We start from the raw sequence: 27,642 nt of genomic DNA, 5'->3' as shown, positions 1-27,642 counted from the left end.
CATCAAAAAAGCTGCTATTCATGCCTGTTGTCTCCTTTTAATAGCAGACTTTTGTATGAGAATAGTAAGATCATTTTATGAGTTCACTATATACTCCCTTCCCATTCCTCACTAATACCAGTGAAAATACAGTAAATAAAGGAACACAAGAACTTCTCTGTTTATCTTCTCTGTTTATCTTCTCATTCTCCTCTTCCATGCCCAGGAAAAGACACCAGGAATGACTTATTTCTTGAGGAACATTTCTCAAGAACTTAGGAATTTACCAAAGTACAATGGCTAAATAACTCTGCAAGTGGTGAAATTTAATTCCCTTCCTTGATTCCATTTAGCCCTTACCTTATGTTCTTCTTATAGAATGTTTTCAGACCTACACTACATATAAACACTCTAAAATCCCCATCCTGAAATGAAACAGTGCCTGGCTAGTCAGCCAGCTAAGCAAAACAGAGCTCACACCACAAGATCTTTCAGGATGGACAGTAAGTTATGGCATCTCTTCTACCCAGGTGCCAATTTTCATCAAACTCATAGAAGCTTCATTAAAATCTCTGCAGCTCGATTTTTTTTTTTCTCTAGGCAATATAGTCAAAGTTGTGAAGAAAGGCCCAGGGAATGACAGGGATAAGGACAGATGATAAGATATAAGTCTCATTTCCTTTGGAAATCAGGATAAAAAACCATGGCCAACAGTACACACATGAACTGAAACTCTTAGTATTAGAAATCTTTGAAGAAAAACTAAAATATACCTATACAGTCACTATATAGTAATAACCCATTTCTCAGAGAATGGAAGCTGTGTTAAAATATTCAGGAAAAAATGGTATCAGTTAATATGCTCTGAGGCAAAAAAAAACCAAACCAAAAAAACAAACCCCAAACTGAGTCCACTGATTCCCAGAAGCAACATAATGATTGCTGTAGCTGCAATAAGCATTATGTTAAAGAACTAAACATATGTTAAAGAATAGATGAACAATAGCCTCTGGAAGGGGAAGTATAGCTGAACAAAATTATAGTTTTGTTTCAAGTCTGCACCCTGGTAAAAACCCCAGTCTCCAAGCTCTTCCCACCTCTGTGAACAGCATTCCCTTACATTTATGGAGAATTTTCCACTCCAGGTCCTACCAAACATCCCATCTGCAATCTCCTGTAGAGTTGCAACAAGCTCCAAGGAGCCTCACGTCCACAGAGTAACATATAACATGGCTTGTTTACCTGAAGACTCTACTTGGATTCATGTTACCTGTCTCAGACCTAAAATGTGATTTTCTAGGTGAATCAACCCCAAATTTGGGACCTATTGTCACTGCTAAAGTCCCAGACAGTTTTAGTGCTGCTGCGAACTGAGCAGGGTGACAGTCATTCTTTGTGGTGTGTCAGCAACCTGTGTCTTTCACCTTATGGCATCTGAGTCAAGCTCAGCTGCGGTGAAGAGGAAAATAAATGGCTACCTAGGCAGAAACAAAATAATCAGAACCAGTCCATTAGACCAATAGTTGGTTAACCCACTCTTAGTAGTATACATTCTCCTGGATAACAAGAGCAGGATTTCACAGTGTCAGCAAGTTCAGGCAATACTCCCATTCCATTTAGTAATACAACACTAACAGAGCAGAAAGAGACTCAAGCCCCTCCACTGCAATTAGTGTTACTGACACTCCTCAGACTACTAACATGGAGGAAAAATAAGGAAAAAGAAGTGATGTTGAAACACTAATGAGCTGTGAAAGTCAGGAAATATCCATGCCATGAGGCTTCACTACATTTCTGTAGGTCCATTTTCCAGTTTGAGCAATATTATCCTACTCAGAAAGGAACAATTTCTTACAAAAGTTTCTTGTACTTCAGCTAAACACATACACCTCAGACTTGCCCCTCCACCCACATCCATCCATTAATATTGTCATATAAACAACATCCATACTTTATAAGAGTAAATTTTACAAATTAAAAAAAATAAATAAAGGCTTTAGCATTCAGGGACACCAGGTGCTTCACAGATGTGAAAGAGCACTTTGAAAATATCAAATCAATTCTGTACAAGAAAGCACAACACACAGTTTAGAAAGCACAAGTCATGGATCACTAGCATGCAACCAGATTCTCTTGTGTAAACACCAAAAAAGGAGAAAATAAAGAATGTATAGAATAAAAAGTTTCCATTGACCTGATTTGTCAGAGATGTTGGCTGTGACTTGCGTGGTGGAGCTGCTTGTGTTAGCCTTTGCGCTGTCCTTGGGAGAACCAACTTTGGGTTTATTTTTCGTTGCCTCTAGTGCTTTGACCTTCTTGGCATGTTTACTTCCTTTGTAGTGGGCCTCGGCCTGGCTCTACAAAGGAGAACAAATCAGGCTCACTTTTTCCTGAACTTCGGTATAACACAACGGATGACAAGGCAGAAATGTGACACTTTCAATAGCAGGCACCATGGTATTCCAACTCGAATATTTTAGCAGCTTTATACTGTTTGCCTAGATGTAAGTTCTTACAAATTCAAATGACAGGATTTTAATGAATAGTACATATTTTCAGTAACTCAGAAAAAGAGGCTTTGAGATTAGGTAAAGCTCTGTCACTCGTAAGGTAATACTTTGCTTCCATCATGTTTAAAGATTTAAAGCACTATATAAATGTTAACATATTCAATTGAGAAAGATGCTGCTCAATTTTCATGTATTGTTCCTAGTCTTTATTGCTTATAGTTAGAAAGATGTACCATGCTGTAACATGATTAAATAATCAATTTTTCCTTCTGTTTGATCTAGTACAAAAGTCAAAGTATTTTCGTTGTTACACTAACAGTAATTGAAACAGGCACTAACAACATTATGACTTCACTATTAAGAAGTTCAGTGAAGTCATAATCTCGTTAGGTATAAAAATAAGGAACTACATGCTTAATACAAACTCCAAAGCTTGGAAATTTCAGCTAATGAATTTGAATGTCTCTCGGCTTATTAAGAAATTAACGAAAATGGTTAAGAAACATAGTTTTATACAAAACAGTCTATTTTCATAGCAGTATATTATTCAGTAATAGCTTTGTGTTATTAGTATTTCCAAATATAATTGGAGAAAATTATTTGAGACATACTACTAGGTGCCTCTATTGAAGGTTACATATTAACTAAAAAAGTTAATATTGTAGCTTATTTCAAAGTAAAACAGTCAGAGAAAGCATGCTTCATGTAACCAGATGACCACACCTTGGCACCTGGCATATAAAGCCACCAGTGCAAGTAAACTTTTCTATGTTCATGCAAAACTTCATTCTCTCTCTTCAGCTGATTAGGACTACTTTATTTAGTTCACTGTGTTAAATGAAGCGAGCCATGAAACAAGTCCACATGCTTTTGATAAAAAGCAACTATAACATCTAAGATGTTTGAATTCTGTAAAGAGTGCTGCCATAATGAGGACAATTATTTTAAGATCAGCAGAAATAGGCATTACAATACAGTCACCTTGGACAGCATGTAATAAGAGTTTTATCATATGTTAGAGTGTAAAGTGAAGAACAGAAACAGCTGGAGCAGAAAAAAGAACAGACAGTGTGTTGGAGTCCTTACAAAAATTGTATTAACTGTTAAAACTGATGGAGAACTGCTGCTAAAATAGAGGGGTGAAGTTTTACACACTAAAGCTTATTAAGTGGTTGTACATTCTGAGAAACAGTACTTTCCACCTTGAAAGGATAGTGTATTTGATATATTGTGGCTGTATCCTTTTATAGCAGATTTCAGTAAGCAAGCCTTCAGTAAGAAAGGCTGCTAGGTAAGTTTGACCTTGAATTCTTTTTAAACTGAGATTTTTTTTTTTTTTTTTAAAAACACATTATTATAAAAACAGTAAAAAGTCTACTCAACTGCTATTGAACTATTTCTTGATTTTAAAACCTTTGAAATATTAATGTGTGTAAACACAATTTAAGGATTATAAAGAAACAACTAAACATCTATATCACTAGTACTATGTGTACTACTTTAAAGGGACACTTGTCAACTTCTGGGCTGGGCCTCTTCAGTTCTGAATGTGGGTAGAGGAGCACAGATCTGTTTGCACCCTGTTATGTCGATGGGCCTTGAGCAGACACAAGAGTCTCACCCTGTCTCTCTCCACCCTTGCTGGGTTTTGCCTGTTTTTGTTAAGCTTTACTGTTGCTACATGCTGCACCAGAGGAGTTTTTGCATTAAAAAAATTAAGCTATTCACATGTTACAGTGTACAAAAAGTGGAGCTAAAATTTGAGGTATGTATATACACTTTCCATTCCAATACTTTTAATTCTAAATAATAGCAGGTATAGGATTTTCCACTCAAGCATTCTTAAGTTGATGATGTCCCTTTAAATATTTAAACTCTATGCTCTGCGCATATGTGTGCTGTTGATAGGATCATATGCTGCCTGAGGCCAAAGCTATGACGGCAGAGACATAAGTGCACTCAAGAGAAAGACTTAGTAAGTCAATTCCTTGATAATAAGCCTTTCTGCTGATATTTGCAATAATAATGCCTGCAATATCAGTAATAACCTACTACAGTCTTTGATTCCCTTCATTCAATCCTCATACAGTGTACATGAGACCTGTTGAGAACAAACAAGCCCAGGCAGAATTAAAATTAAGATTTCCACAAATGCAAGCAAATCCTCACGGAAACACACTGAATGGACTCACTTTTAATTTAAGTTTTGTAATTATTATAATCTTTTTATTATCAAATTCATAGTTGTACATTATAAGACCAAAGGTATTGCTATGACCATCTAAGTAGGGCTTCTAAAAACACCAGCCTTTTCCAAAACTATTTGAACTTCCATATTCCTTTGGGGGAAACAAAAATCTCCAGCTTTGATTTTAAAGTAGATAGGGATAGAAAATCTACCTTCCGTAAATTGTTGCAGGGCTTCACTTTGTCAGTTAACTACATACGATTCATTTCTACACTGAATTTAGTTTCAACATCCAGTGACTGGATTTTGTTAAACCTTTGGGTTTTAGGCTCTTTCAACTCATACTTGTTGCCCAAGTAGAAACACAGACACTCTTTTCAAACATGAAGGAACATTCCTAGAGGTACTGAAGCAATGTTTCTTAGCCATAGAAGCATTATTTTCTAACCCCTTCAGATACACCAGAAGTTCAGAGTTTGCTTATTATTCACTGCAGGGTAAAAGTTGCCTTTTAGTAACTGAAATGCAGTATCAACACAGAACTGTGTTTTGTGTAATGGTGTTTTAAAAGCCATTAAGAATTTTCTGGAGTCATACTAAGCAGAAGAAAAAAAAGTACTCCTGTGTGAATCTGAAATTGGAATGCAAGTTCTGATTATTATGGTACCAATTATTCTGATTATTTAAATCCTGATCATTAATAACCCTAGTTTTACAAAAAATATTTGTATAAGTACCACATTAAAGGCTCCAAGTGCCATTTAAAACTTGTTTCCAACACAAACGTAGCAATACAGGACAGGTTACAACCTTTGAAACATACATCATTGGAATAATAGACACATCTTTGATATAAGCTATGACAAAAAGTTTTCCTTTTCAGTTAAGGGTGGAAGCTTAAAATTTTCACTTCATTTGCTTAGATAATGGAAAAGAAATTCTGTACATACAAGGTTTAAAAGCCACATGTACAAAAGAAAGTTAATTTACCAGTTTTAATAAAAAACCTCAACAAAATGTGAAATTAAATAGAGTAAGCATCTTAGAGATGCAATATTTTAAGTGGATACTGAATGTAATTTTGATCATCGTTAACTAAATTATGTAAAACTAATAAATGCAAATTCCATACCATCAAAACAATATCTGAGAAAGTAAAAATGTTAGGAGAAGCCAAAGTAAAGACAAGTAACCTTAATGAACCTTGCTATGCTCATGCACCATGATGCTTTTTAATTGCATAAGAATTTGTTCCAGTATATAGGGTTGCATTTACTGTATGGATTAATCAATTCTACAGTAGAATTATTTACCTGTGCCACAATTTAATTTTTTATTTCAAAATCACTGAGTTAAATTTATTCCTTATATAATCAAAATTAAATGTGACTACTGAACTTTTATCATTATAATTTTTAAATTAAATACTTACTAATGAGGACACTTTTTGAAGAAGTGGAATAAGAAAATATTTCAAATGAAAGAACTTCCTACCTAAAAAAATATATACATATAATTTCCACTTGGTTCTTAGTGACTGTGGTGTACTAGCTTGATATATAGACATTGCAACATTTTAAAAAGGAATGCCCCTACTTATTAGAAAGTATAAAAAGTCATAAAGTACTGGCTAGGAAGATTTAAGGAAGAGGAAAAGCTTTAAGCTGAAATAAATGTGACACTACATACCAGAATGCAAAAATAACATTATGCTTAAATCTGAGCATCAGGATGTTAAACTGTGAGACTACACAGAATATATTAACCTTATATGCTAGATTGCATTGAATAAAACATGAACAATGCAAATCATCATCTACATGTAAACATGTTTTCTAAAATAAATGTACCATTAGAATATTACACTGCTTAAAATAACCTTCAGTAGCTTTACATTGCCTAAACTTAAATGTGTATATGTATAGATACGTATATCTATAAAAAAATAGGTAACCAGGAAACATACATATCACACAGATTGATTGACAGTAGTATTACCTTTAAGAAAACTTTGTAATTCAGGGAAGGTTGCAGTACAAAAGATTACAGAAAATTATCCCTGTCAGAAGCAATGACTGACAGTCTATTTGAAATCAGCACTGTTCATTTTGACAGTTCACAAGTGACTGAGTTTTAGAATCTATTTAGTGTGTGAATGACTAATTAACCGAATTCATTACTACATAAAGAGGTGAAATATTAACCTACCAGATCCCTTCAATGACAACCTTATGCAGTGTTTGACTAAATCTAGTGGTTAAGTGTGTATGTGTCTGATATCAAGATTTTTTTCAGGTTTCGTCAGGACCAGCTGATGTAGCCCTTCATGAAAATAAGACAATTGGACTGCCAACACTTCATCTTAATGCCTGAATCTGCTACCACTATATGCAGTCTGACAATTAATATATAAAATTAAATATATGTAGAGCAGAATGACATTAGGAAGGTGAAACTGAAAGATAAAGTGAGCTGCTGAAGTATCCACATGGAAAGTCTGAGTTCATGCCTTAAGCTCTGCAATATTGGGTGAGTGCCGTAACTAAATGGAACTGAACATGGTGGCTTGTAGTTCCTATTTCTTCTTACTTGCTACTTCATCTTTTTTAAGCAGGAATTCCACCTTAGATGGGAAGTCTTCTCAAGAGCAATTTTATCTCAAACAATGTATTCACTTAGTGTTAATACAATAATTATCTCCAATGAAAAAGATTCTGTCAAAAATACCACAAAAGCTTCTTCCATGGCTACAATGGCAGATTGCTTGATAGAGAAGGCATCTAACCATGCAAGACTGCAGGAGCACAAAGGTATTTATATCCATAATGTACTGTCATTTAAATTCACATCGGGTCCTGAACTATAAACTCCCTTTCCTAAAATAGTAGGAGGTCTACCAAAGGTTTGATCACATAGTCTACCTGTTAGAACCATATTGTAAGACTATGCATACTTGAGTAGTATATAAATTAAGAATTTAAAATCATAACTTTAATAAAAATTACACGAGATGATATATTTGGAAGTGGTGTTGAAAAATCTAGTTTTATCTCATATGATATTATAAATGTAACAAAGAAATCTGCATAATTGAAGTGTTCATACATTTGTCATACCAATGCTATGCTTCATTTTTCAATTCTGTTCTCAGTGGATTTCTTAAACCTAATTGCTCCAATTAGTAAGGTAGATTACTACTGAAAGGGACTATGAAAGATCAAAACACTCTGAAGATCAGCCATATCATAAGAAGTCAATTCATATTTTAAATATCTAACCAAACTTAGTTAAAAGCTCTGTTAAATCACTGTTATTTGAACAGAGCTTTCAGCATGTTATAACCCTGTACCCTATAATCGTGCAATATTTCTGTCATGTTCAACCTAACAACTTTCATCATTTTGTCAGTTCTGTCTACAAAACAGAAAATTACCTTCACAAGTTCCTGAGATTTATGCTTTTAATTACCTCCTATCTGCTCCACTAACCTCAGTACCCAAAGAATCCATATAGTCTTATTTATAGGGAAAATGTAAAACATTTTACAAAAGACAATGACAGTTCTGTAGATTTTTATTTGATCATATATATTATTTTGTGTGATCTTTTTGACAGCATAAATGATTCATTAAAATTTGCAAAGTTAATATTTAGTAATACTTGTCTAAACTTAAAAAATTTACCTTCTGGCTTTTTAAAAAGATGATCACTATCATCACATCATTTTTATTAGCTATAAATGCATTCAATAATAAGATGACCTTCAGCATCTCCTCATGGCCAACTGCTACATCTGCTTTATTTGATCTGTGTTTTTTCTTAATTTCTAAGTCTTTGATGGTGACACCGAAAAGCAGTAACGACTTAAGAGTAGTTACTCACAGGGCACTGAAAAAACACAAATTTATTTCAATCAGATGATATCCTATCAACAGGATGGTACATATCAGGTTATATCACAGCCAAAGACCTTTCTACTAGAAACAAAGTGTGTAGAGGGAGGCAGACATTTATTCTGGACTTATTCAACAGATGACAATCTCTGTTTTCAAAATAAAACCAAGATGCCACCAAACAAACAAACAAAAAGAGAAAGGAATGAAAACTCATGTGGACTGCTGGATGGACTGCTAGCATAATGTATTGATGAGTCTGGAGTACAGAAGTGTGACTGCTGAGGAAAGGGACTGGATTAGCACTGATGTTGTACAGTGCCCCAGCTCCACAAAACCTGTGGACTATCAATACAAATATGAAGGGAGAGGAGCAGAGAGAAGTTACTTGAACATAAGGTGGTGATTCATAAATATGGAGAAAGAAGTAATTCTGCAGAAGCCAAACAGGTATCCTTACAATAGCAACTCACTTTTCTCTAATGGTTGTAAGCTTCAGTGTCAGATGCTATTAACAGAATATGACAGACATCTTGGGGACAGCGTGGCCAAAGCTTCACAGCTGCTGGAGGGACTTGCTGCCACAAAGCAGCTGCAGGAGATGTTGCAGATTCAGCTGGTGGCCAGAAGAAATAAGAAAGAATGAGCCAGAAGCAGGCAAAGAAGGAATCTATGTGGGATGGAAAACAGCCATTTTCCCCTTGCCCTGTTGCTGCTGGATCATTCTATGGGTATCATAAGGATTCAAGGGAATTCACTCAACCTGCTTTTTGTTTCTGCTAGAATCTAATATATCTAATTAATATCAACAAGCCAGACCTATGTTATTAATATGAAAACTTATTTAGCAAAGCTTATCTATAGTCCACACAGATATAGCACAAGTTTGGAAGGAATCCCAGAATTTTTAAAAGGAAAAAAAAATTCTTTTTCAAAGGCTAAGCTAGATCTTTCTCAGTGTGTCTTGTTTCCTCTGGAATACAGTTACATCCCTTGCTCTGGTGGCCTTTAAGCAAGCATAAAATGTGACTCATTATCACAATCTGTTCCATGAAGAGGATTTTTCCTCTTCTGCTGCCTGCTCTTTGGTGGTAGTAAATATAACTGAGATAGTTCTCATTTTTTCCTGAGCTGGATTATAACACAAGTCCATAGCTTGAACTTCACTGGCATGCTGCATCAAAAGGAAAGTGACCAGCAGGTTGAAGGAGGTGATCCTGCCCCTCTACTCTCCTCTCGTGAGACTTCACTTGGAGTCCTGTGTGCAATTCTGGTGTCCTCAACATAAAAAGGACATGGTACTGTTAGAACAAGTCCAGAGGAGGGCCACGAGGATGATCAGGGGACTGGAGCACCTCCTGTATGAAGACATGTTGGGGCTGTTCCGCCTGGAGAAGAGAAGGCTGTGTGGAGACCTCATAGCAGCCTTCCAGTGTCTGAAGGGGGCTTACAGGGATGCTGGTGAGGGACTATTCATTAGGGACTGTAGTGACAGGACAACGGGTAACAGGTTAAAACTTAAACAGGGGAAGTTTAGATTGGATCTAAGGAAGAAATTCTTTACTGTAAGGGTGGTGAGGCACTGGAATTGGCTGCCCAAGGAGGTTGCGAATGCTCCATCCCTGGTGGTGTTCAAGGCCAGGCTGGAGAGAGCCTTGGGTGACATGGTTTAGTGGGAGGTGTCCCTGCCCATGGTAGGGGGCTTGGAACTAGATGATCTTAATGTCCTTTCCAACCCTAACTATTCTATGATTTTATGCTAGTGATTGCTGCACTGGAACACATACTGTTTCATCATTGCATAGGTATCAAAAGATAAGATGGTGTTAACAGATACCTTGGTGCAAAGATGGAAACATCGGTAACTATGAATGGATGGTGCTTTCATTTTTTTAGTTTTGTTTTTTAGTTTTGAAGTCTGTTCCTTTGCAAAGCAGAATAAAGCTTATACAGTCTGGAATAAGTATCTCATTGACTATTCTGACTAATCAATCTCATCAGCTACCAATCTACATAACATTTTCCTTTCTAAATTGAGATTTCTAACTTAATTTAACAGCAGTTGACTCTGGTATCTATCATCATTAAAAATTAGCTCAGGAAAAAGCCCTTTTCTTTATTTCCTGCTCATTTCCTTTGAATTGTTGAGAGCTCTACTGATTTTCCAGTTTTCTGGTACCATAATCTTGAGGTCAATTAATTATCTCTTATTTCTTTTAATGTTTCTGCTCTTCACTAAATCCTGCTTCTCCTCAGCCCATGCTAAAGAAAACAAAAATGAGCAAAGAGGAGAGGAGAGACTAGAAGGCAAACTGAATGAGAGGGTTCAGTTCTATAAACAGGAATCTAGTATAATTTGGGATATCCCCAAGTATCCTGTCTGATCTGCAGATCTTCTGTCCATTGTTGAAGAATCTCAATTATCACCATTGTCAGGTCAACAGTACTGTTACAAGTAAAATTCCAATTCAATGACCTCAAAGTTCAGGCTATTGAAGCAACTTTAGGTCAGTCTTACTCCACAGAGATGGCATTTAATTTTTCTGTTTCTCAAGACTTTGGATCGTCTCTTCTGCACTACAGTTTCCCCTGAAGCTGACAGATCTTGGAAGGGGTGCTCAAACTGGTTGTGACAAAATCTATTAGCAGAAAAGTAACTTCCAAATTGACCATACTGCAGCTAATGAATTCTAGAAAAGGACAGATGAAGTATGATGGTGAATGCCTATGAATATGAGTCAAAACACATAATTTCTTTTTTTGGAAGAAGGTAAACACCTCAGGCTATAAGTAGATCAAATTTAGAGTCTGTACACAGATGTTTTCTTCACGTTGTACTTTAAAAAGTGTTTTCAAAGTTCAGGAAACTGGAAGATCCTGAAGAATTCAGAAAACACTGCTCAAACTATAATATGGTAGGAAAAAAATAAAAAAAAGTATAATCTTAGAAACTTTTTCAAAATATAGAAGGTATCACTTCAACATTAGATACATTTACTCCCACATAGGAAACAACCTATTTTAAATTTCCTTCAATCCCTGATATCAGATTTTCTCTTCCTGCAGATAGCTGCAGATCCCTGCCTCTAAATCTGATGCCAGAACACACTCACCAAAGCTAAACCTGCAGGCACACTGGCAGAAGAAAACTGAAACCTTTGAAATTTACTGTAATTTAGTGGGAGGTTTGACAACTGTAAATTGACTAGTCTGAATTGTTTTGGTCTATTGATCCAGACCAGTGAGTGTCCAAGGAGTGATGGAAAGATTTAAGGCAAGCAAACCAATTTTCTTCTCATAGATGAGTATCCACTGGCCCGTATGTTACTCATGCAATAGATAAAGCACTACTAGAATCAGGTAAGAATCTTCAAACATCATGCAACTGAAATTCATTTAGAAGAACAAAAGTAAGAAAACTATTAAATAGATTACCTCTTTAATTTGAATTTTTCTTTCCTAATTTAGGTCAAAGGAAGTTCAAAGGAATGAAATGCCCATCAACAACAAAGAGCATGTCAGCCCTGTACAGACAGGAGAAACTGCAAATGTGAAGTGGCTGTACTACAAAACTCATTCTGTCACATACTCAGCTCAAGGTTTTAATGCAAGTTATCACAGTTTGATGCCACTTGAAAGGCTCTCAATATGTTCATGGGATATTACATAGTGGGACTGAGTCCCTGGAAGATTCAGCAGTTATGAGGCTCACAAATACCTGATTCCCTTTTTCCCAATCAGCAAAATCCGGATGGATTGTAAAGACCATTCCATGCCCTAAACATAATTTTGCATTATAAAGGGATGAAAATGAAAAATAAAAGCAAAGAGTTCAGATTTTTATTTCTGTGAAGGATCTTTTAACAAGCTCAGAAATAACTGTAAGAGTCTGCAGAGATTAGATGAAAGGCCATTAGCAGTACCTCAGTGAAACTGTAACACAGATTAAGGAGAGGTGGGGATGGTGGGAGTAAAACTTCAATAAGATAATACCTCAGGGCAAAAAAAGAAAGGCAACACACACTCAGGTAAATGACTCTTAGGTCAAAAGACTCAACTTGGAGGGAAGATTTGAAATCTTATGTAAAGATTCCCAGGAGAAGCTGAATAATCTGATGAAAGGCTAGATAGCTTTTAAAACAAAAGTGCTATATTATGCAAGCTCATTTTCCAAATATTCTTGTATGTTGTGGTTATATTTGTGAAACTTAAATTTATATTTAAGTATTTTTTGCTATTAATAATACTACCAGAACCTCAGGACGTTCTGAAATTAAATGTCTGGATAGTTTTGTGAATGTCCTTGTAAAGCAAACGGCTGTAGAAAGTAAGAAACTGCATTTTCTCAGTAGCAGTGGAACAATCATGATGCTTCATTCTTCCTTACAATCTCCCATTACAAAAGGATGATGATATTTGCTAGTAACTAATAACTGATCATATTGATCACATTTATAAAGAGAGGAGCACAATGCCGTATGAATACACCCATACCAGAAGAGAAAACAAAGCTATGATCTCCCATGATTTGTGATGCCACTATTGAAAGCAGAATACAATATACACTTTTTATTCTACTTTGTAAGTCTAGGTAAGAAAAATTGCTTGGTTGGCAGACGTAGAAAACCACATAACATTTCAGCTCTTTTTCTTTTTTTCAGGTCTCTAAGTTGTGATTCAATCCATCTGCTTGAAGTGCTGTTTATCTACCTGAATGTCAGTGAAGACAAAGTGAGCAACTCCTCTATGGGCAGGACCCATCATCAGAGGGACTCTGGCCTCAGGAAGGAGGGGGAAGAGCAGGAACAGGCTGAGCTGCCTCCCTGGTGACACAGTAAAGTCCAGCTCAGAAGCAAGATTCAGATCCATGGAGCCAAGGGAAATTTTAAAAAACTTCATTGGTTCCTTGTTTTAATCAGTAAAAGCAGGTATCTGGGCTAAGTATCTAAACAGAAAGATACATATATATATATATATATTTTTTTTTTACCCTAAATCTTACCTTAAAGAGGAAAGAAAATTAACTAAATTTTAAAGTAGATAATGGCACTTCAAAGAAGGTTTAATAAGCTTGTCAAAAAATGACAGATTTGGAAATCAATTTGAAGGTAAGATAGCACCGCTTCAAGATCCTTACCAGCCTCAACAGGAAAGTCAAACTCCAGAAACCACTTTACAAGATACTTCAAAGTGGAATGGTAGAGGCAGAGAAAATCAGAGTAATAGGTATGGATGCTTTACTGTGAATCTGTAGGAGCACCAAATACTCAAAGGCTTTAAGAGGTGTCTGCAAACTAGTTCTTAGACTGACATTATAACAGCAGAATGTATAATATTAACATATCACTTACGGATGTGTTCTGACAACTAACAAAAAATAATGAGAATTTTTTCTGGGGGGGTATTATCCTAATGACATTAGTAAGTAGTCTCCAAGAACAAATAACAAATATATAAAGTGCTGAAGGTCATAATTTTCTTAGAAAATTCTTTTCTAGAATTTTTTAATTTTCAAGCTACTCAGGAAAAACATTAATTTGATATATATTGTAAATATCAGTCAGTGCACTCTTCTGAAAAGCATTCTTAATTACACCAGTTTCCTTGAACTTTGTAATACTCAAAAGGACAGCTAGAAGTCAGTGTCTGTATTTATTACAAATGAAAGTTACTAGAAGAGTGACTTTGTTAAGAAATTGGAAGACATCATCAGCAAGGACATAGGAACAACAGGAAAAAGATATTTATTCTGAAAGAACAGCGGGTATGACATGGAGAAGTTACAGGGAAGCTTTTCTGTCAGCTGTCCTGTCTTTAAAAAAAACAACCACACAAAACTACCACAAAAATAAAACAAAAAACCAAAACCCACAAAAAATAGCCCAAACAAAAACCAACAAAAAACATAAACCACCCAAAAAACCCCAAACAAACAAAATCTACAAATAAACAAAAAAATCACAATCAAACCCCACATTTCTACATTTGTTTTTGCAGTAGCTTTTAAAGGCGACTAGACTGTTCAAGAGGATATCATCAATGGACATGGCATTAGATATTGTGCCAGACCCATTCAAGAATATTAGAGAGCAATGTACATCTATGAACTTCCACCTCTGAGTGGACAAAATATCAGCCAGCAGGCTAACTGGAACGTAGGCAGAACTGGAATGATTTGTTTGGGAAGAGGTTTAGATTAATTATACCTAATGCACCAAAAAAAAAAAAAAAAGAAAAAAGAAAAAAGGAATGAAAATAGCCAATACTCACATCTGAGTTAAAGCGAAGCTGGCAGACATTACAGGAAATCACTTGTTTCTTCTTTGGGGGAATGGACACACCAAATGTATGGTTTATGACTGCTTTTTGCACAGGATCCATCTGGAGAACAAACAATAATTAATTTACAACTCTTCAGGACAATACACAGTACAGAAGAAAAATAAAAAAAATAACACTTTCTGCTGGAAGCTTTTTCTTTTGCTTTGTTTTTGGTTTTGAGACAAACAGGAGGAAATAAAATTTCAGATTTCAGCCCTCATAATAATTAGATTTAACACGGGTTAGGGAATTGGTGGCATGCCAAAGCTTATGAAGAAAAGGCAACTCCATTTTTACAGCCATCTCCAGGCTACTTAACAGTTCATCCCCCAGCCCTGCACATCCTCTGTGCTGCAGGGCCCCACTATTGCATCTGAATTGCAAAGAGCCCCCTGGAAGGAAAATATTCTCTCCTCTGTGAGAAGAGGTCCTCTGCAGGCTTCATTAGAAACACCACTTGCTGGGAAAAAAGGTTGCAATCCCCAAACATTTCCTTGCGGAACTGAGTAACATAGCCCATAGGAAGGCTGAAGTTTGAAGGACCATGCATAGAGTATTTACAGCAGGAAAGGATACTGAAGTTACCGCGCTTCAGAAAACATTTTAACACTGTGAAAAATGTGAGATAAGTGAAGCACTGAACAGGTGAATCCTGAATTTGATGGAACATTTTCAGGAACTGGGAACTGATTACATATTTGCTAAATGCCAGGACTCGTGTTGGTCACCAGTTTAGAATATCCTCAAGATCACAGAGAGCTCTGCTGTTAACGCTGCAGGGGCTGGAGAATGGCACTGGATCTTAATGAAACAGAGGTCATAACTGCTACTGTGTAGAAGTCTCAAGTAGAGCATATGTTGCTTTTCCTGATGTGGCATGGGTACAGATGAAAATTAATTTCCTGACTCAAAAAGATTTAAACATATTTTTCTAATTAAAATAAAACAGAATATCTGGCCTAATCTCACAGCTGATCCTGCTCTGAGGAGGAGGTTAAACGAGATGACCTCTGAGGTCCCTTTTAACCCAAATTATCCTATAAGCATCTGTGCGCATGTGCTCCGCCATCCTTATTTGGATTCTGATGGGGACAGGGCAAAAAATGTCAGTCTACGAGAAAAGATAAGTGCTCATTTCCCAGCACTGTTCTTAAACCAGCTCAGGAGAAAATAGTTCAATTTGTTATAAAGTTATATTTTCTGAAGCTTGGTTTGCAGTCACAGTGATGGGGTTTTTTTACCCTCTACAGTACTGTTTGTAGAAACTAAAACTGGCTGTTTAATCTTGGTGGTACACGTCACATACTTGATACTAAGCCGATTTAATGAACGAAAGAGAAAAGCTGGAGTTACTGATTCGTTAGTTAAAGAATTGTAACAGTAATTTAGTTTAGCTGCAACCAGACTTTCTAAACCTGAGGATAAAGACTGTCATTTTCCCTTGGAACACATTCAAGCTTTCAGAAAATCAAAGAGGATGTTCTTTGCATATGGGCACATGCACAAATACACAAATTCAAGAAAACGCATACCACTTCCTATCTGCCTAAGAACACATTCTCCAATAATCTACTATCTAACATTAAACACCTACTTAACAATTTTCTTGTACTACAGCTACATAGGTTTCTTGCTACATTCCTTTTAAACCAAATGCATGGTTTTGTAAATGTCATTGCTAATAAATTTTCCGGAGAGATGATATTATTTTTACCAGCTTTTGCTATTACATACTATATTTCATTGCCATAGGGGTACCATATTAAAACAATTACAAAAGTAAAACTACCTTGTCTAGAATGAACTACTGAATTATTAAATGACACAGCGCCGTTACAATGAATGTGATAAAAGTCTATAAAACCAAATATCCTTATTTCCCGTTTCCTCTGTTTCTAGAATATAGAGATAGTCCAAAGTTTAAAAGCTTGAAACACCCAAAAAAAACTTCTGTTTCTTACATGTACCATTTATTGCATCACACTGAATAATATATTACAATTACACATGCAGACTAAAAGTTTTTCAAGCATCCATTTTATAATAGATATGCCAGTCAATATATATTATTAAATTTATAATCTGTATGAAAAGATTGCTGTATCTTTAGAGAATAGTTTGGTTTTGCTTGGTTTGTTTTTTTTTTCTTAAATAGAAAGTATGTTTCATTTTACAATTTAATTGCTATTGTTAAAGCAGATAACCTAGAACAAAAGAGTAATGCTGAAAAATACCTCAACCATTTGAAGTATCTGAAATCGGTGAAAAGAAACAGCAAAGATACCCACTAGAGTCTGCAGTCCAGTTTAAAAAAAAGGGGGAAAAAAAGCAGTGATCATTGATTCCTCTGTGCATTCCAGATCACAATCCACAGCACTTGTGTTAGGCAATGCAGTTCGAAACCATACAATGCAGACTATATATAAAGTCCCAGTTTCAAACAGATAGCAGCACAAGGGCAAAATCTACACAAATAATACAGCTCGTGCTGCCTCCAGAAAGTACCACTCAGGATCCCCAGGGGAATGGTTAATGATCCTTCCCAAACTGGAGCCCCACACGTAGTCTGGCCATGATTAGAATTCAAGAAGTGCAGCATTAACAATTTATAGGTTTTAAATATATCAGAGACTGGGGTGGATTACAGCATGATGGAAAAATAAAACAGTATCTCTCTGTTAGAAGGTTAATGCTGCAGGGTAAACTGATCTCGGATCACTACACAAAATTATCCTCTTCATTGCAGAGAGGGAGGGAAGGAGTAGGAAACAGGGAGAGCAATTTGTTGAGGTACACATTAGGAAATGATGCAGTATACATTGCCCAGTGGGGAGCACCAGTATTTAAAAACCAGTTCTATCTAAGAAAATAATAACAGAACCTAACAGCTACCACAAATACAAATCAAAATCTGCACGACACTGTTACAAGAAAAATTAATAAAGCAATTCAGCAGTAATCTACAACTACTTCTTTCAGAACATGTAAACATGAGAAACACTTTACGACTACTGAGACTGGTGACAATTACGTTTCAAAACACCTTAACACAAACGTTTCAACAGACAATCCAAAAGCATAGAACTGCTAAACATAAATGAAGCTTCATCTAACCTATCATTTTATCCCCTAAAACAATCGTACATAGTTCTTGAGAACAGAAGCAGCACAAACATACATCACACTGCCCCCAATTATTTTCATGAGGTTCGCATATTTTTCCCCCAACAATTTTCCAAAACTACAAGTTTTCTGTGTATGTGGTAAATCCCTGTGACTTTCTCTTGCATAGTCACCACTGAACAGATGTAAATCGCTTTCACTCTGCATTAGAACTCAATGCCTGCAGTCTGCTGTGTCAAGAAATGGTTATTTCAGCTTAAAAGTAGTCCTACGCAACTCAATTTTACAAGACGTGTACCACATCCTAAGTTATCTCTGTGTTGCTCAGTCATTCTGTGCATGGAAACTGTTCCATTCCTTTGGGCATCCTTGTTGTCCTTCCTAATTCTTCCACAATTTAACAAATTCAATCAAACATTTTGAAGACATATACAGGAACCATATACAACACCCAAGGCAGATCAGTACTGAACTCTGAGCTGATGTTTTCATGGAATCATTACTATGAACTCCTAAGTGTTAATGGCCAATTCAAAGCATGTTACTTTCTATGTGAAATTTTATGAATTTTTCCTTGTTTGTGCATGACTTTACATTTATCTAGATGGAATTTCACCAACCATTTATTGTCTGGCTTCTGTCTCTTTAAGATCTTTCACAATGTTTTGTCTTTCTCTGGTCTCACTACCTTGGAAAACTTCACCATTAGCAACCTTCCTCAGCACACTTACCTCACAAGTATCTTTTTGGCAAGGGTTTTCTGAAAAGCCTTTTGGTAAATATTTCAATTAAGACATCCTTATTCACATGTTTAGTGACCCCTACAAATAGGTTTGTAAAAAAGGATTTATCTTTAAAAAGAAATTGTGATGATGCTTTACAGTTTACAGTATGAGGTGTCCACTTACACTATTCTTGAGGTTTCTATTAATTTGCCTGGCAAAATATGCCACCCAAAAGCTTATATTTTCCATAATGTAATAAGAGACATCACAGTAGGCATATAAAAAAAAAACCAAACCAAACCAACAATCCTCTTTCAGTGAAACTGGAGTTCTGTTTATTTTAAAAGATCTTTTTACCTACAGCAGAGAGTACAGGCACCAATTTGCAAGCATTGGATATAAGTTGCACTAATCCTGTCAAGAGGTAAACTGCTGCAAACAGAAAGGTAGGTATCATTTCTAAACCTTTTGTTTAAATGAGGTGACACTACGTTGCAAGGAAAGCTGCTTGTGATGTTGGGAATCCAGAATATTTGTATTAGTTTCTCCTAGGTTGCAAACTCCTATTTAAAAGTTGAGATAAACCCAGATACTTACCTGAGATGAAGCTTTATGTGCTTGCCTAGTATTCAGGACTAAATTGCTAGTTACACATTTTAGCTAGTGACAGTGCACTGATTTACATTTGCCATTTCTAACTAATGAGCTGATTTCTAAGATTTCATTCTCTTTCTGATATGCTTAGCTACTGAAGCATGCTAAGCAAGTGTCATACATCCTATTTCTACTGCTCCAACAAAAATCTACACCCAAAAGCTCTGTCTTCTTATAACAGCAGAATTACCTTAAATCTGAGAGAGATTTAATATTGAGACTGGGAATTTATACCCTCAGTTCAGTTACCTCTCATCATGATGCAACTTTTTGGTTAAATGCAGAGTTGTCTGTTAGACAAGAATTTGTAAATAGAATCCTGGTAAGTGGGTATAAGAGATTTAACGGAGTATCACTTAACCACTGGACATTAAGGAGTTTATAAAAAAAAAAACAAACAACCAAAACCAAACAAACCCTGAGAGTAGCTCTACAGCATACTGTGTTGTTTTACTCTGATAAAATTTTAAACTATATGTGGAACAAACTGATACTATAATCCAGTATTTCCCTCTAGCAATCAAAGGAAGAAAACAGTGGAACATATAAATTATCATTGCAGGAGCAGCATCTAAATTAAGTTCTGTGATTTTTTTAAACCATTAGGTCCCACTTTTTGTGTGCCATTATTGTTAGTACAGAATCATAGAATAGTTAGGATTGGAAAGGACTTTAAGATCAACTATTTGCAACCCCCCTGCCATGGGCAGTGACACTTCACATTAGACCATGTCGCCCAAGGCTCTGTGCAGCCTGGCCTTGAACACTGCCAGGGATGGAGCATTTATCACTTCTTTGGGCAACCTGTTTCAGTGCCTCATCACCCTCACATTAAAGAATTCTTCCTTATATATAACCTAATCTTATTGTTATTATTTAAATAGGCAAACAGCACAAATATCCTGTAGATCAGACCTTTTCAACATCCTAATAGATCACAAAGTCCCCATGAGTTCCCGTGTGCTGCAGCTCCGGTTATCAGGAAAGCCAAACTCACTGCCAATGTGGAGAATAACTATATGATGAAACTTACTGTAAATTCTGGCATATATACACAGCCTCCTACTATAAATGTACGTACCATTATGACTAACAGAGTGACAAAATTGAATACACATACTCAGCAGAGCACATATTTAAAACACCTAGCACAAAATCAGAGACATTAACAGTGTGATGCGGCACTTGGTACACTTGGCCAATGCAAACTAGCAAGATCTGTTCTCTCCACTTTTGTGCTGCTTTTGCCTCAACAGGGAACATATTTCTCAATTGGCTAATGCTAAGGGTAATTTACTGTTCAAATCAATGCTATACTGTTATACATTTCCTTGCTTATTTTGCATCACCAGGAACATTTGGGTCAGCTCTACCAATGGAGCTCTACCTGAAAGGAGATCATAGCAAGATACATGATTGGTCTCTTTTCACAGGTAACAAATGACAGGATAAGAGGAAATAGCCTCAAGTTGCGCAAAAGGAGGTTTAGACTGGATATCAGGAAGAATTTTAGTTACTGAAAGGGTTTAAAAGCATTGGAACAGGCTGCCCAGGGAAGTGGTTGAGTCAGCATCCCTGGAGGCATTTAAAAGATGTGTAGATGCAAAATTAAGGGACACACTTTAGTGGTGGGCTTGGTAGTGTTAGGTTGACTTAATTATCTTAAGTGTCTTTTCCACCTAAATTATACTATGTTGTGCAACTTCCTTTCCTTGTAGGAATGCCTCCAATTCTCCCTGTATATCGAGCCTCCTTGACTCGCACTGAGCATGTTCCCACAGGGATGTATTTCTCTACAGTGAGCCTGCAGTTATCCAAACACCACCTTCCCACACCTCTATCTATGATATTTACATTTTGGAGTTTGAAATAAACAGGAAGATACAAATGGCCTGGAGCTCAACCAAGGCTGGAGAGGGCTATCAAATGCCCAGCAGCTGATTCAGAGAACTGTGAGAATGTTTAATTAGAACAGAAAGAATAATTGTTTTACAACATTATAGGGTTTTTAAATATAATCCTGTTGTCTATCAAAGGGTTGCTTCAATTACATTTTGCTGTTTAACAGGCTCCCTTAATGTATTTGCACATAGCACATCTGCATAGAGCATAAAATCTGGTTCTCATTGAAATCAAACCCAACCACATCTGGAGTCCCTGATTTTGGGTTTTTTTTTTTCAATTCTGAATAGATATCTTTCCCCAGGCGTAAAAAGACAATCATCCACTAAGAAAGCATTCACACCACAGGGACTAATATCTCCCTTCCCTTCCACATGGCTCCCAAAATATAGTAACAACATTGTACTCTGAAGGCAAATCTCTGAATGCAACTTCTCACTGTCTTTGTCTCTCCCCCTCTTGACCAGTTTGGCACCAAGTTCTAGCCTCCCCGAGGAAAACAGTGGCTGTGGTATCTGTGACCTTCACACACTACTACTAGTCAGTGAAATCAGCCTGGAGGCATTTTAAAAGAAAACAAAAAGCTTGCTGCAATTCACTTGCTAGCAGTCAGATGCTACCGCTACCCATGAAGAGCTGTTGAAATAACAGAGTACTTGAAAAATAAAAAAAAAAAGGAAAGACAGTTTTGGAGTTCATAATTCAATTTTAGTACAAGACAACTAAAAGGGCGCTCAGATATCTTGAATACTTTTATACTTTTATATCTTTTAAACACTTTTATATCTTTAAAGATGTAAACTATTAATAAGTACAGCTTTCAAATTTTCCTTTTAGAAATAAAGGCTCAGCGGATCTTATTTTTGTGAACTCCACATTATTTCTGTTAACAGCTGCAGGGCTGGAGTGCTGGATCTGGGAGACAGATTTTATGTCTCTGGCCACTAGCAGTTAGACTTCTCTCCCTGTTTTTTTATGTCCAGTCCCACGGCATAATGCAGAGCCATTTGGTGTGCTACCCCCTTGAATGTTCCCCTTTTAAAGTGGAGCTTTACAGCTTGCATGGTAAAATGAAAAAGGGGATGATTTCTCTCTGCATGCCTGTATTCACAATCACACAGAATAAAACAAGTGATGCCTGCAGCAATTTACAGATTTGTTTTAGGCCAGGAGGTACCATTACACCTGATTTCCCCCAAAATTCATGAGACAATTTTGTTCACTGGAGAATTCTGGCCCCTCCTATTATGAAATGCAATAGTTTTGTGGTCAACCAGAGCCTAAATTCTTTTTTGAGAAAAAAACCCCTCAACAGCTTAACTGGAATGTTTCCAACTAAGTTAATTTACATCAGTGGGGAAGCAATACTTACTGTGTCTATTACAAACCACTCAATGTAGTTGTGCTTCTCTATTAGAGGCCACCCTAACCACAACTATCCGAGTGTGTATCCACTTGTATACTGCAATCAGATCAGCTCATACCTCTTGTGGTGGTTTAACCCCAGCCAGCAACTAAGTCCCACATAGCCACTTGCTCAATTTCCCCACCACTCCCAGTGACATGGGAGAGAATTGAAAGAGTAACAGGAGAAAACTGATAGGTTGAGATAAAGAGAGGTTCATAGGTAAAGCAAAAGCTGTGCATACAAGTAAAGCAGGAGGAATTCGTTCACTACTTCCCCATCTCCAGGGCAGTCATCTCCAGCCATCTCCAACCATCTCCAGGAAAGCAGAGTTCCATCATGCCTAACCATTACTTGGGAAGGCAAATACCATCGCTACCAATACCTTCCCTTCCTCCTTCTTCCTCCAGCTTTATATGCTAAGAACAATACCAGATGGTATGGAACATCCCTTTGGTAAGCTGTCCCAGCTGTGCCCCCTTCCCAGCTTCTTGTGCACCCCCAGCCTACTTGCTGTGGGGTGGTGGGAGAAGCAGAAAGGGCCCTGACTCTGTGTAAGCACTGCTCAGCAATAATGAAAACAGTCCTATGTGATCAACACTGATTCCAGTGCAAACCCAAAACACAGTCCCATACCAGCTGTTATGAAGAAAATTAACTCTATCCCAAACCAGCACACCTTATCTTCAACAAACCCAGTAAGTTCCTTAGGCTTTTCACTATAGAAGTCTTGATTCATTTGGTAGATTTTCTCTGACTACTTTTCAGATTTTTTAATATGCCATTGAAGCCTTAGGTACTAAAAGGTAGAACGATATGCTCAAATATATTTTCTCTTTACCTACTTAATTACATCTTTTTTGTTTTAACAAGAAATGCATTAATCTTCCTGCCTCAGCATCGACTTGGGAAGTGCAGCCCTAAATCTTTACTGACATGCCCATTTATCCATCTTGTGCACTAGCACAAATAATTTCACCATCACCTGTCCTCTATCTTAAAATGTGTTCTGACCTAGCCTGGGAGAGGGAGCTGAGAGGTGGTTGAAACAGCACCAAACTGAGAATCTTATGTTGAAGCAAAGACCATTTTCAGTAGGGTTTTCATTTTGAAAGTCTAATTTGGAAGACTTTGCTCAGGAGGACAAGGATGAATCCCAGGATTCTCAGTAAAACTTTTGTTTCTTTCAAAATCAGTCCAAAATCACGGTTTAGACCAAGGTAAACAAAAGGAAAAAAAGCGACACTGTTCGAATGAAATAAAACCAGGGATTTTCTAATCTTTTGCTCTTCTCTGGCTTAAATCAAGAAACCCTGATATTAATTTTTTAAAATGTATATATATACATAATATATATTATACATATAAATAAATATAATAAAAGATAAATAAATATCTATATAAAAATAAATCAAGTAAATGATCTGTCCCCACCACTTTCTTCTCCAGTGTAATGTGATATGATTAAGCACAGAGACCAAAAGAGAATTGAGAAAACAGCTTTTAATTCTTTTTTACTACTTTTTTTTTTTTTTTTTTGTACTGGGAATAGTCCTGCCCCTCCCTTCACTTCATCCATGGATATACATATTACATGTTAAAAATAACTTCTGGTTTAGAAAATTGAGATTTTTGAAAGTGAAATAATCAGAAAGCTGCTGAAAATGTTTTGGGGTAAAAAAGAATTTCCCCCAAAGCAAATGGAGAATGAATTAAAAAGCAAGTATCTGAAGTTTAATGCTATTTTTAGACTAAGGTGAATCTGCCTTAAGTAATCATCAGCTTCTTTTTTAATCCATCCAGTTTACTCCTCTACCATAGTGCAAGACTTTGTATCTGTAAGATAAACTTTAAGGATCATGACAGACCAAAACTGAGAAAAAGAACAAAGTGCAACCCCAGTGGTTAAACTAGTACTAAGGAATGTGACAGCTTCCCTTTCCGGCTATGTTGGCTCACAAATTTAACTGTACATGAATTATTTCACCTGAGTCTTACATTATTAATTTCTAAAATAAAATAATAAAAATATATTTTATACAAAAATATTTTAAACTTCAAGAAAGGCTCAACTGTTCTAAATAATGTGTTTACCATTCTTAAAAATCATCTGATGGAAAATGCTGTATAACTGCTCTTTGTTATTAAGGCTGTTGTTATTCAGAACAAGTGACCGTGTTCAGCTAAATGAAAGAATTCTACCAAAAATGTCTTGCTCCAGAGCAAGCAAAAAATAAAAACATACTACGTTTTGAGACTTGCTGAAAATCAAATCAATAGCATACTCTGAAAGCAAAGCTATTCTTCTTACACTACCTGTTACCATCTGACAGTAAAATATCACGAACAGGTAAAATAATTTGAAAAATTACTTTTCAGTAGAATCCTGCCAAAAGACTCAAGCCTAGGAGTCTGTAGTCAGAAAAACAACTTAAGTAACACATGAGATAAACAAGATCACTGGTTTTTGCTTTCATCTTTGAGATGCTCCTTAGATATAACTTGTTTCTTCTTCAGGGTCTGGTCTAAGTTTTGCTGATTTTTCTTGCTCCCAGCCTACTCCAGAACACCAACAACACAAAGATGAATGATGCCCCATTAAGTAGATTTGACTTTCCTTTACAGTTCTGAACTGTGCAAAGGAGAGGTTAGGGACAAATTAACAGCCCTGGTTAATTCTGTGAACAGGAAAGAAAAAATGACACAAGCAGCCTAGTCTTCTGAAATGAATTTATATCATTTCTTTTCACATAATGGAAAACAATCGAGATATATTTACATTTGAATATAAACATATAAAATGTCTGAAAATAAATGAAAAGCAAATCAGAACTGAGAATTGCATAAGTATGCTAGCTGACAGCTATCATCTGCTCTTCATAGTAAGGAATAATAGGTTTTCTGCATTTAAAAATCAATATTGATGTTTCTGGTTAATTTTATTTTTTTTTTAAATCAGTACCACACACTACACAGTCTTTGACTATAAATCACTGCATTTAGATATGAACCTTTAAACGGTTTTTGTAATTAAACGTGTACTGAAACTTAATGTAGCATCAAAGTTGGTTGTGGGGTTTCTTTGTTGTTGTTGGGTTTTAGTGTGATGGTTTTTTTGTGATTGTTTTTTGGTTTGGTTTTGGGTTTGTTGTTTTTTTCTTTTCCTTTAAATATAAGTAAATGAGACACGAAGCAACATAGAAAAACCTGTCTCTTCTAATAAATACAGAAGCAGAAAATGTGAACCTTTTCCCTAGTGTTAATTTAGTGAATCAGCTGAAGTTTGTGATATCTTACTGTGAAACCTGGCAGATTAAATACAGAGACCAGTTTGAAAAGCACAGATCTTCAAGTCAGCCTTGCTCTGGTAGTTGAAATGAGCTGTTCATTGCTTCTACCTGTCTATCATTGTTTTTTCAGTATGCTAACGAAAGATATTTTTCACACTACAACTTTAAATTGTCATACAGTACTTTCAAATTGTCATAAAATTGCCTGTATCTAGATTAGATCTGTATCAGCAGGCTAAGGGAGGTGATTCACCCCATTTGCTAGTCTGAGACTCTCCCCCACAGTACTGTTTTGCTCTGGGGCCCCCAACACAAGAGGGATGGGAACCTGTTCGAGACAGAAGCTAGATTAAACTAGGTATTAGGAAAAAATTCTTCACTAAGAGGGTCGTGAGACATTGGAACAGGTTGTCCAGAGAAGCTGTGGCTGCCCCATTCCTGGCAGGAGGATATGGCTTTGAGCAACCTTGTCTAGTAGAAGGTGTCCTTGCCCATGGCAGGAGGGGTTGGAACCACATGATTTTCAAGGTTACTTCCAACTCTAATCATGCTATGATTCTATTATTCTATGATTAAAAGACCACTAGCTATACCCATGTTCAGAAAGAAATTTACAAACAAGAAATCTTCACAAAAAAGAATTCATTCATAGCTCGATCTTATAATTTATTAATTCATAACATTTCAGTAATTCTTAGTTGTTCATGGAACAGTCGGATAATGTTCTAAGGAAGGGCAGGAAAGCCTGCCATGTACAGCCAGGATATTACAAAAGCAGCCACTTCTGTATTCATCAGACACACAGAGAATTAGATTACTCTACACATGCTCTGGAACTTTGCTTAGGAGAAAACTTATAATTAGAAACTAGCAAAATCTTTATAAGCACAGTGATGCAAAACATGTGCCTTGTTTCTCTTAAACTACAAGCGACTGCTTGCTTTGAGTGGAGATACTTTCCTCCCAGTCTGTTTGCAAAACATCCTTCAGCAGTCTAATGCCTAAAATATTTATGGCTCTCTTTAACCAGCTTCCTTGTGTCATGAGTTACTACTAATTTGACAAGAAAGGAAGTCAATGAAGATAAAAGAATTCTTAGTTTTAGCTCTGCTGACCAGTAAAAGACATAAAGACTGCTGAAGTGTTCGAGAGACTAACTCCAAGCTTTCTGTAAAGAAAGAAAAAAAACCCAACAAAACACATAGCAAAGGAACAGATTTTCTGGAAGACTCAGAAAATGGGAAGATTTGTATGCAGAAACTGTATTTCTTTAAAGAATAAGGCTGATGACGTAATGACTTGTGTGGACAATAATGGACATATTGCAGAAATTTAGGAACTATTTTTCAAAAAACAATTTGTGGAAGCTCATCCATCCAATTCCTGTTAGAGAAAAATACAGAGCAAAAGGAAACTTTAAATTATAATTCATGTTTGAAGCTATTCTCCCAAAGTCAGTCTTTATTACTTTAAGCATGATTTTGTTTCCTGAGAATAATATGCATGAAGGACTAAAAACAAGGTAGAAAAGTACTTATTTATGCTCTCCAATTAAAAAAAAATAGTTGCCCTTTTAAGAGATTCCTGACAGAAACTGGGGAACCTGCATCTTTGTTAAAATACCACAAATTGTAAAAGCTGTCAAAGACTGA

General features: G+C 36.2%; 1 protein-coding gene across 2 annotated transcripts in view; it reads right to left on the bottom strand.

Annotated features, from left to right (window-relative positions):
- Positions 1-27,642, bottom strand: part of ZNF385B (zinc finger protein 385B) — a 165,588-nt gene that overhangs the window by 22,830 nt on the left and 115,116 nt on the right. For both annotated transcript variants that reach the window (XM_005152566.2, XM_031052215.2), the window contains exons 4-5: positions 14,841-14,951; positions 2,174-2,336 (exon numbers count right to left, since the gene is read on the bottom strand). In XM_005152566.2, coding sequence (XP_005152623.1) covers positions 2,174-2,336; positions 14,841-14,951 — 274 coding nt within the window. The remainder of the gene's footprint in view (positions 1-2,173; positions 2,337-14,840; positions 14,952-27,642) is intronic.

The sequence above is a fragment of the Melopsittacus undulatus genome, chromosome 8 (assembly GCF_012275295.1).
Source record: "Melopsittacus undulatus isolate bMelUnd1 chromosome 8, bMelUnd1.mat.Z, whole genome shotgun sequence".
Taxonomy (NCBI): domain Eukaryota; kingdom Metazoa; phylum Chordata; class Aves; order Psittaciformes; family Psittaculidae; genus Melopsittacus; species Melopsittacus undulatus.
The sequence above is the reverse complement of the archived record's forward strand: the minus strand, read 5'-3'. Positions and strand labels throughout refer to the sequence as shown.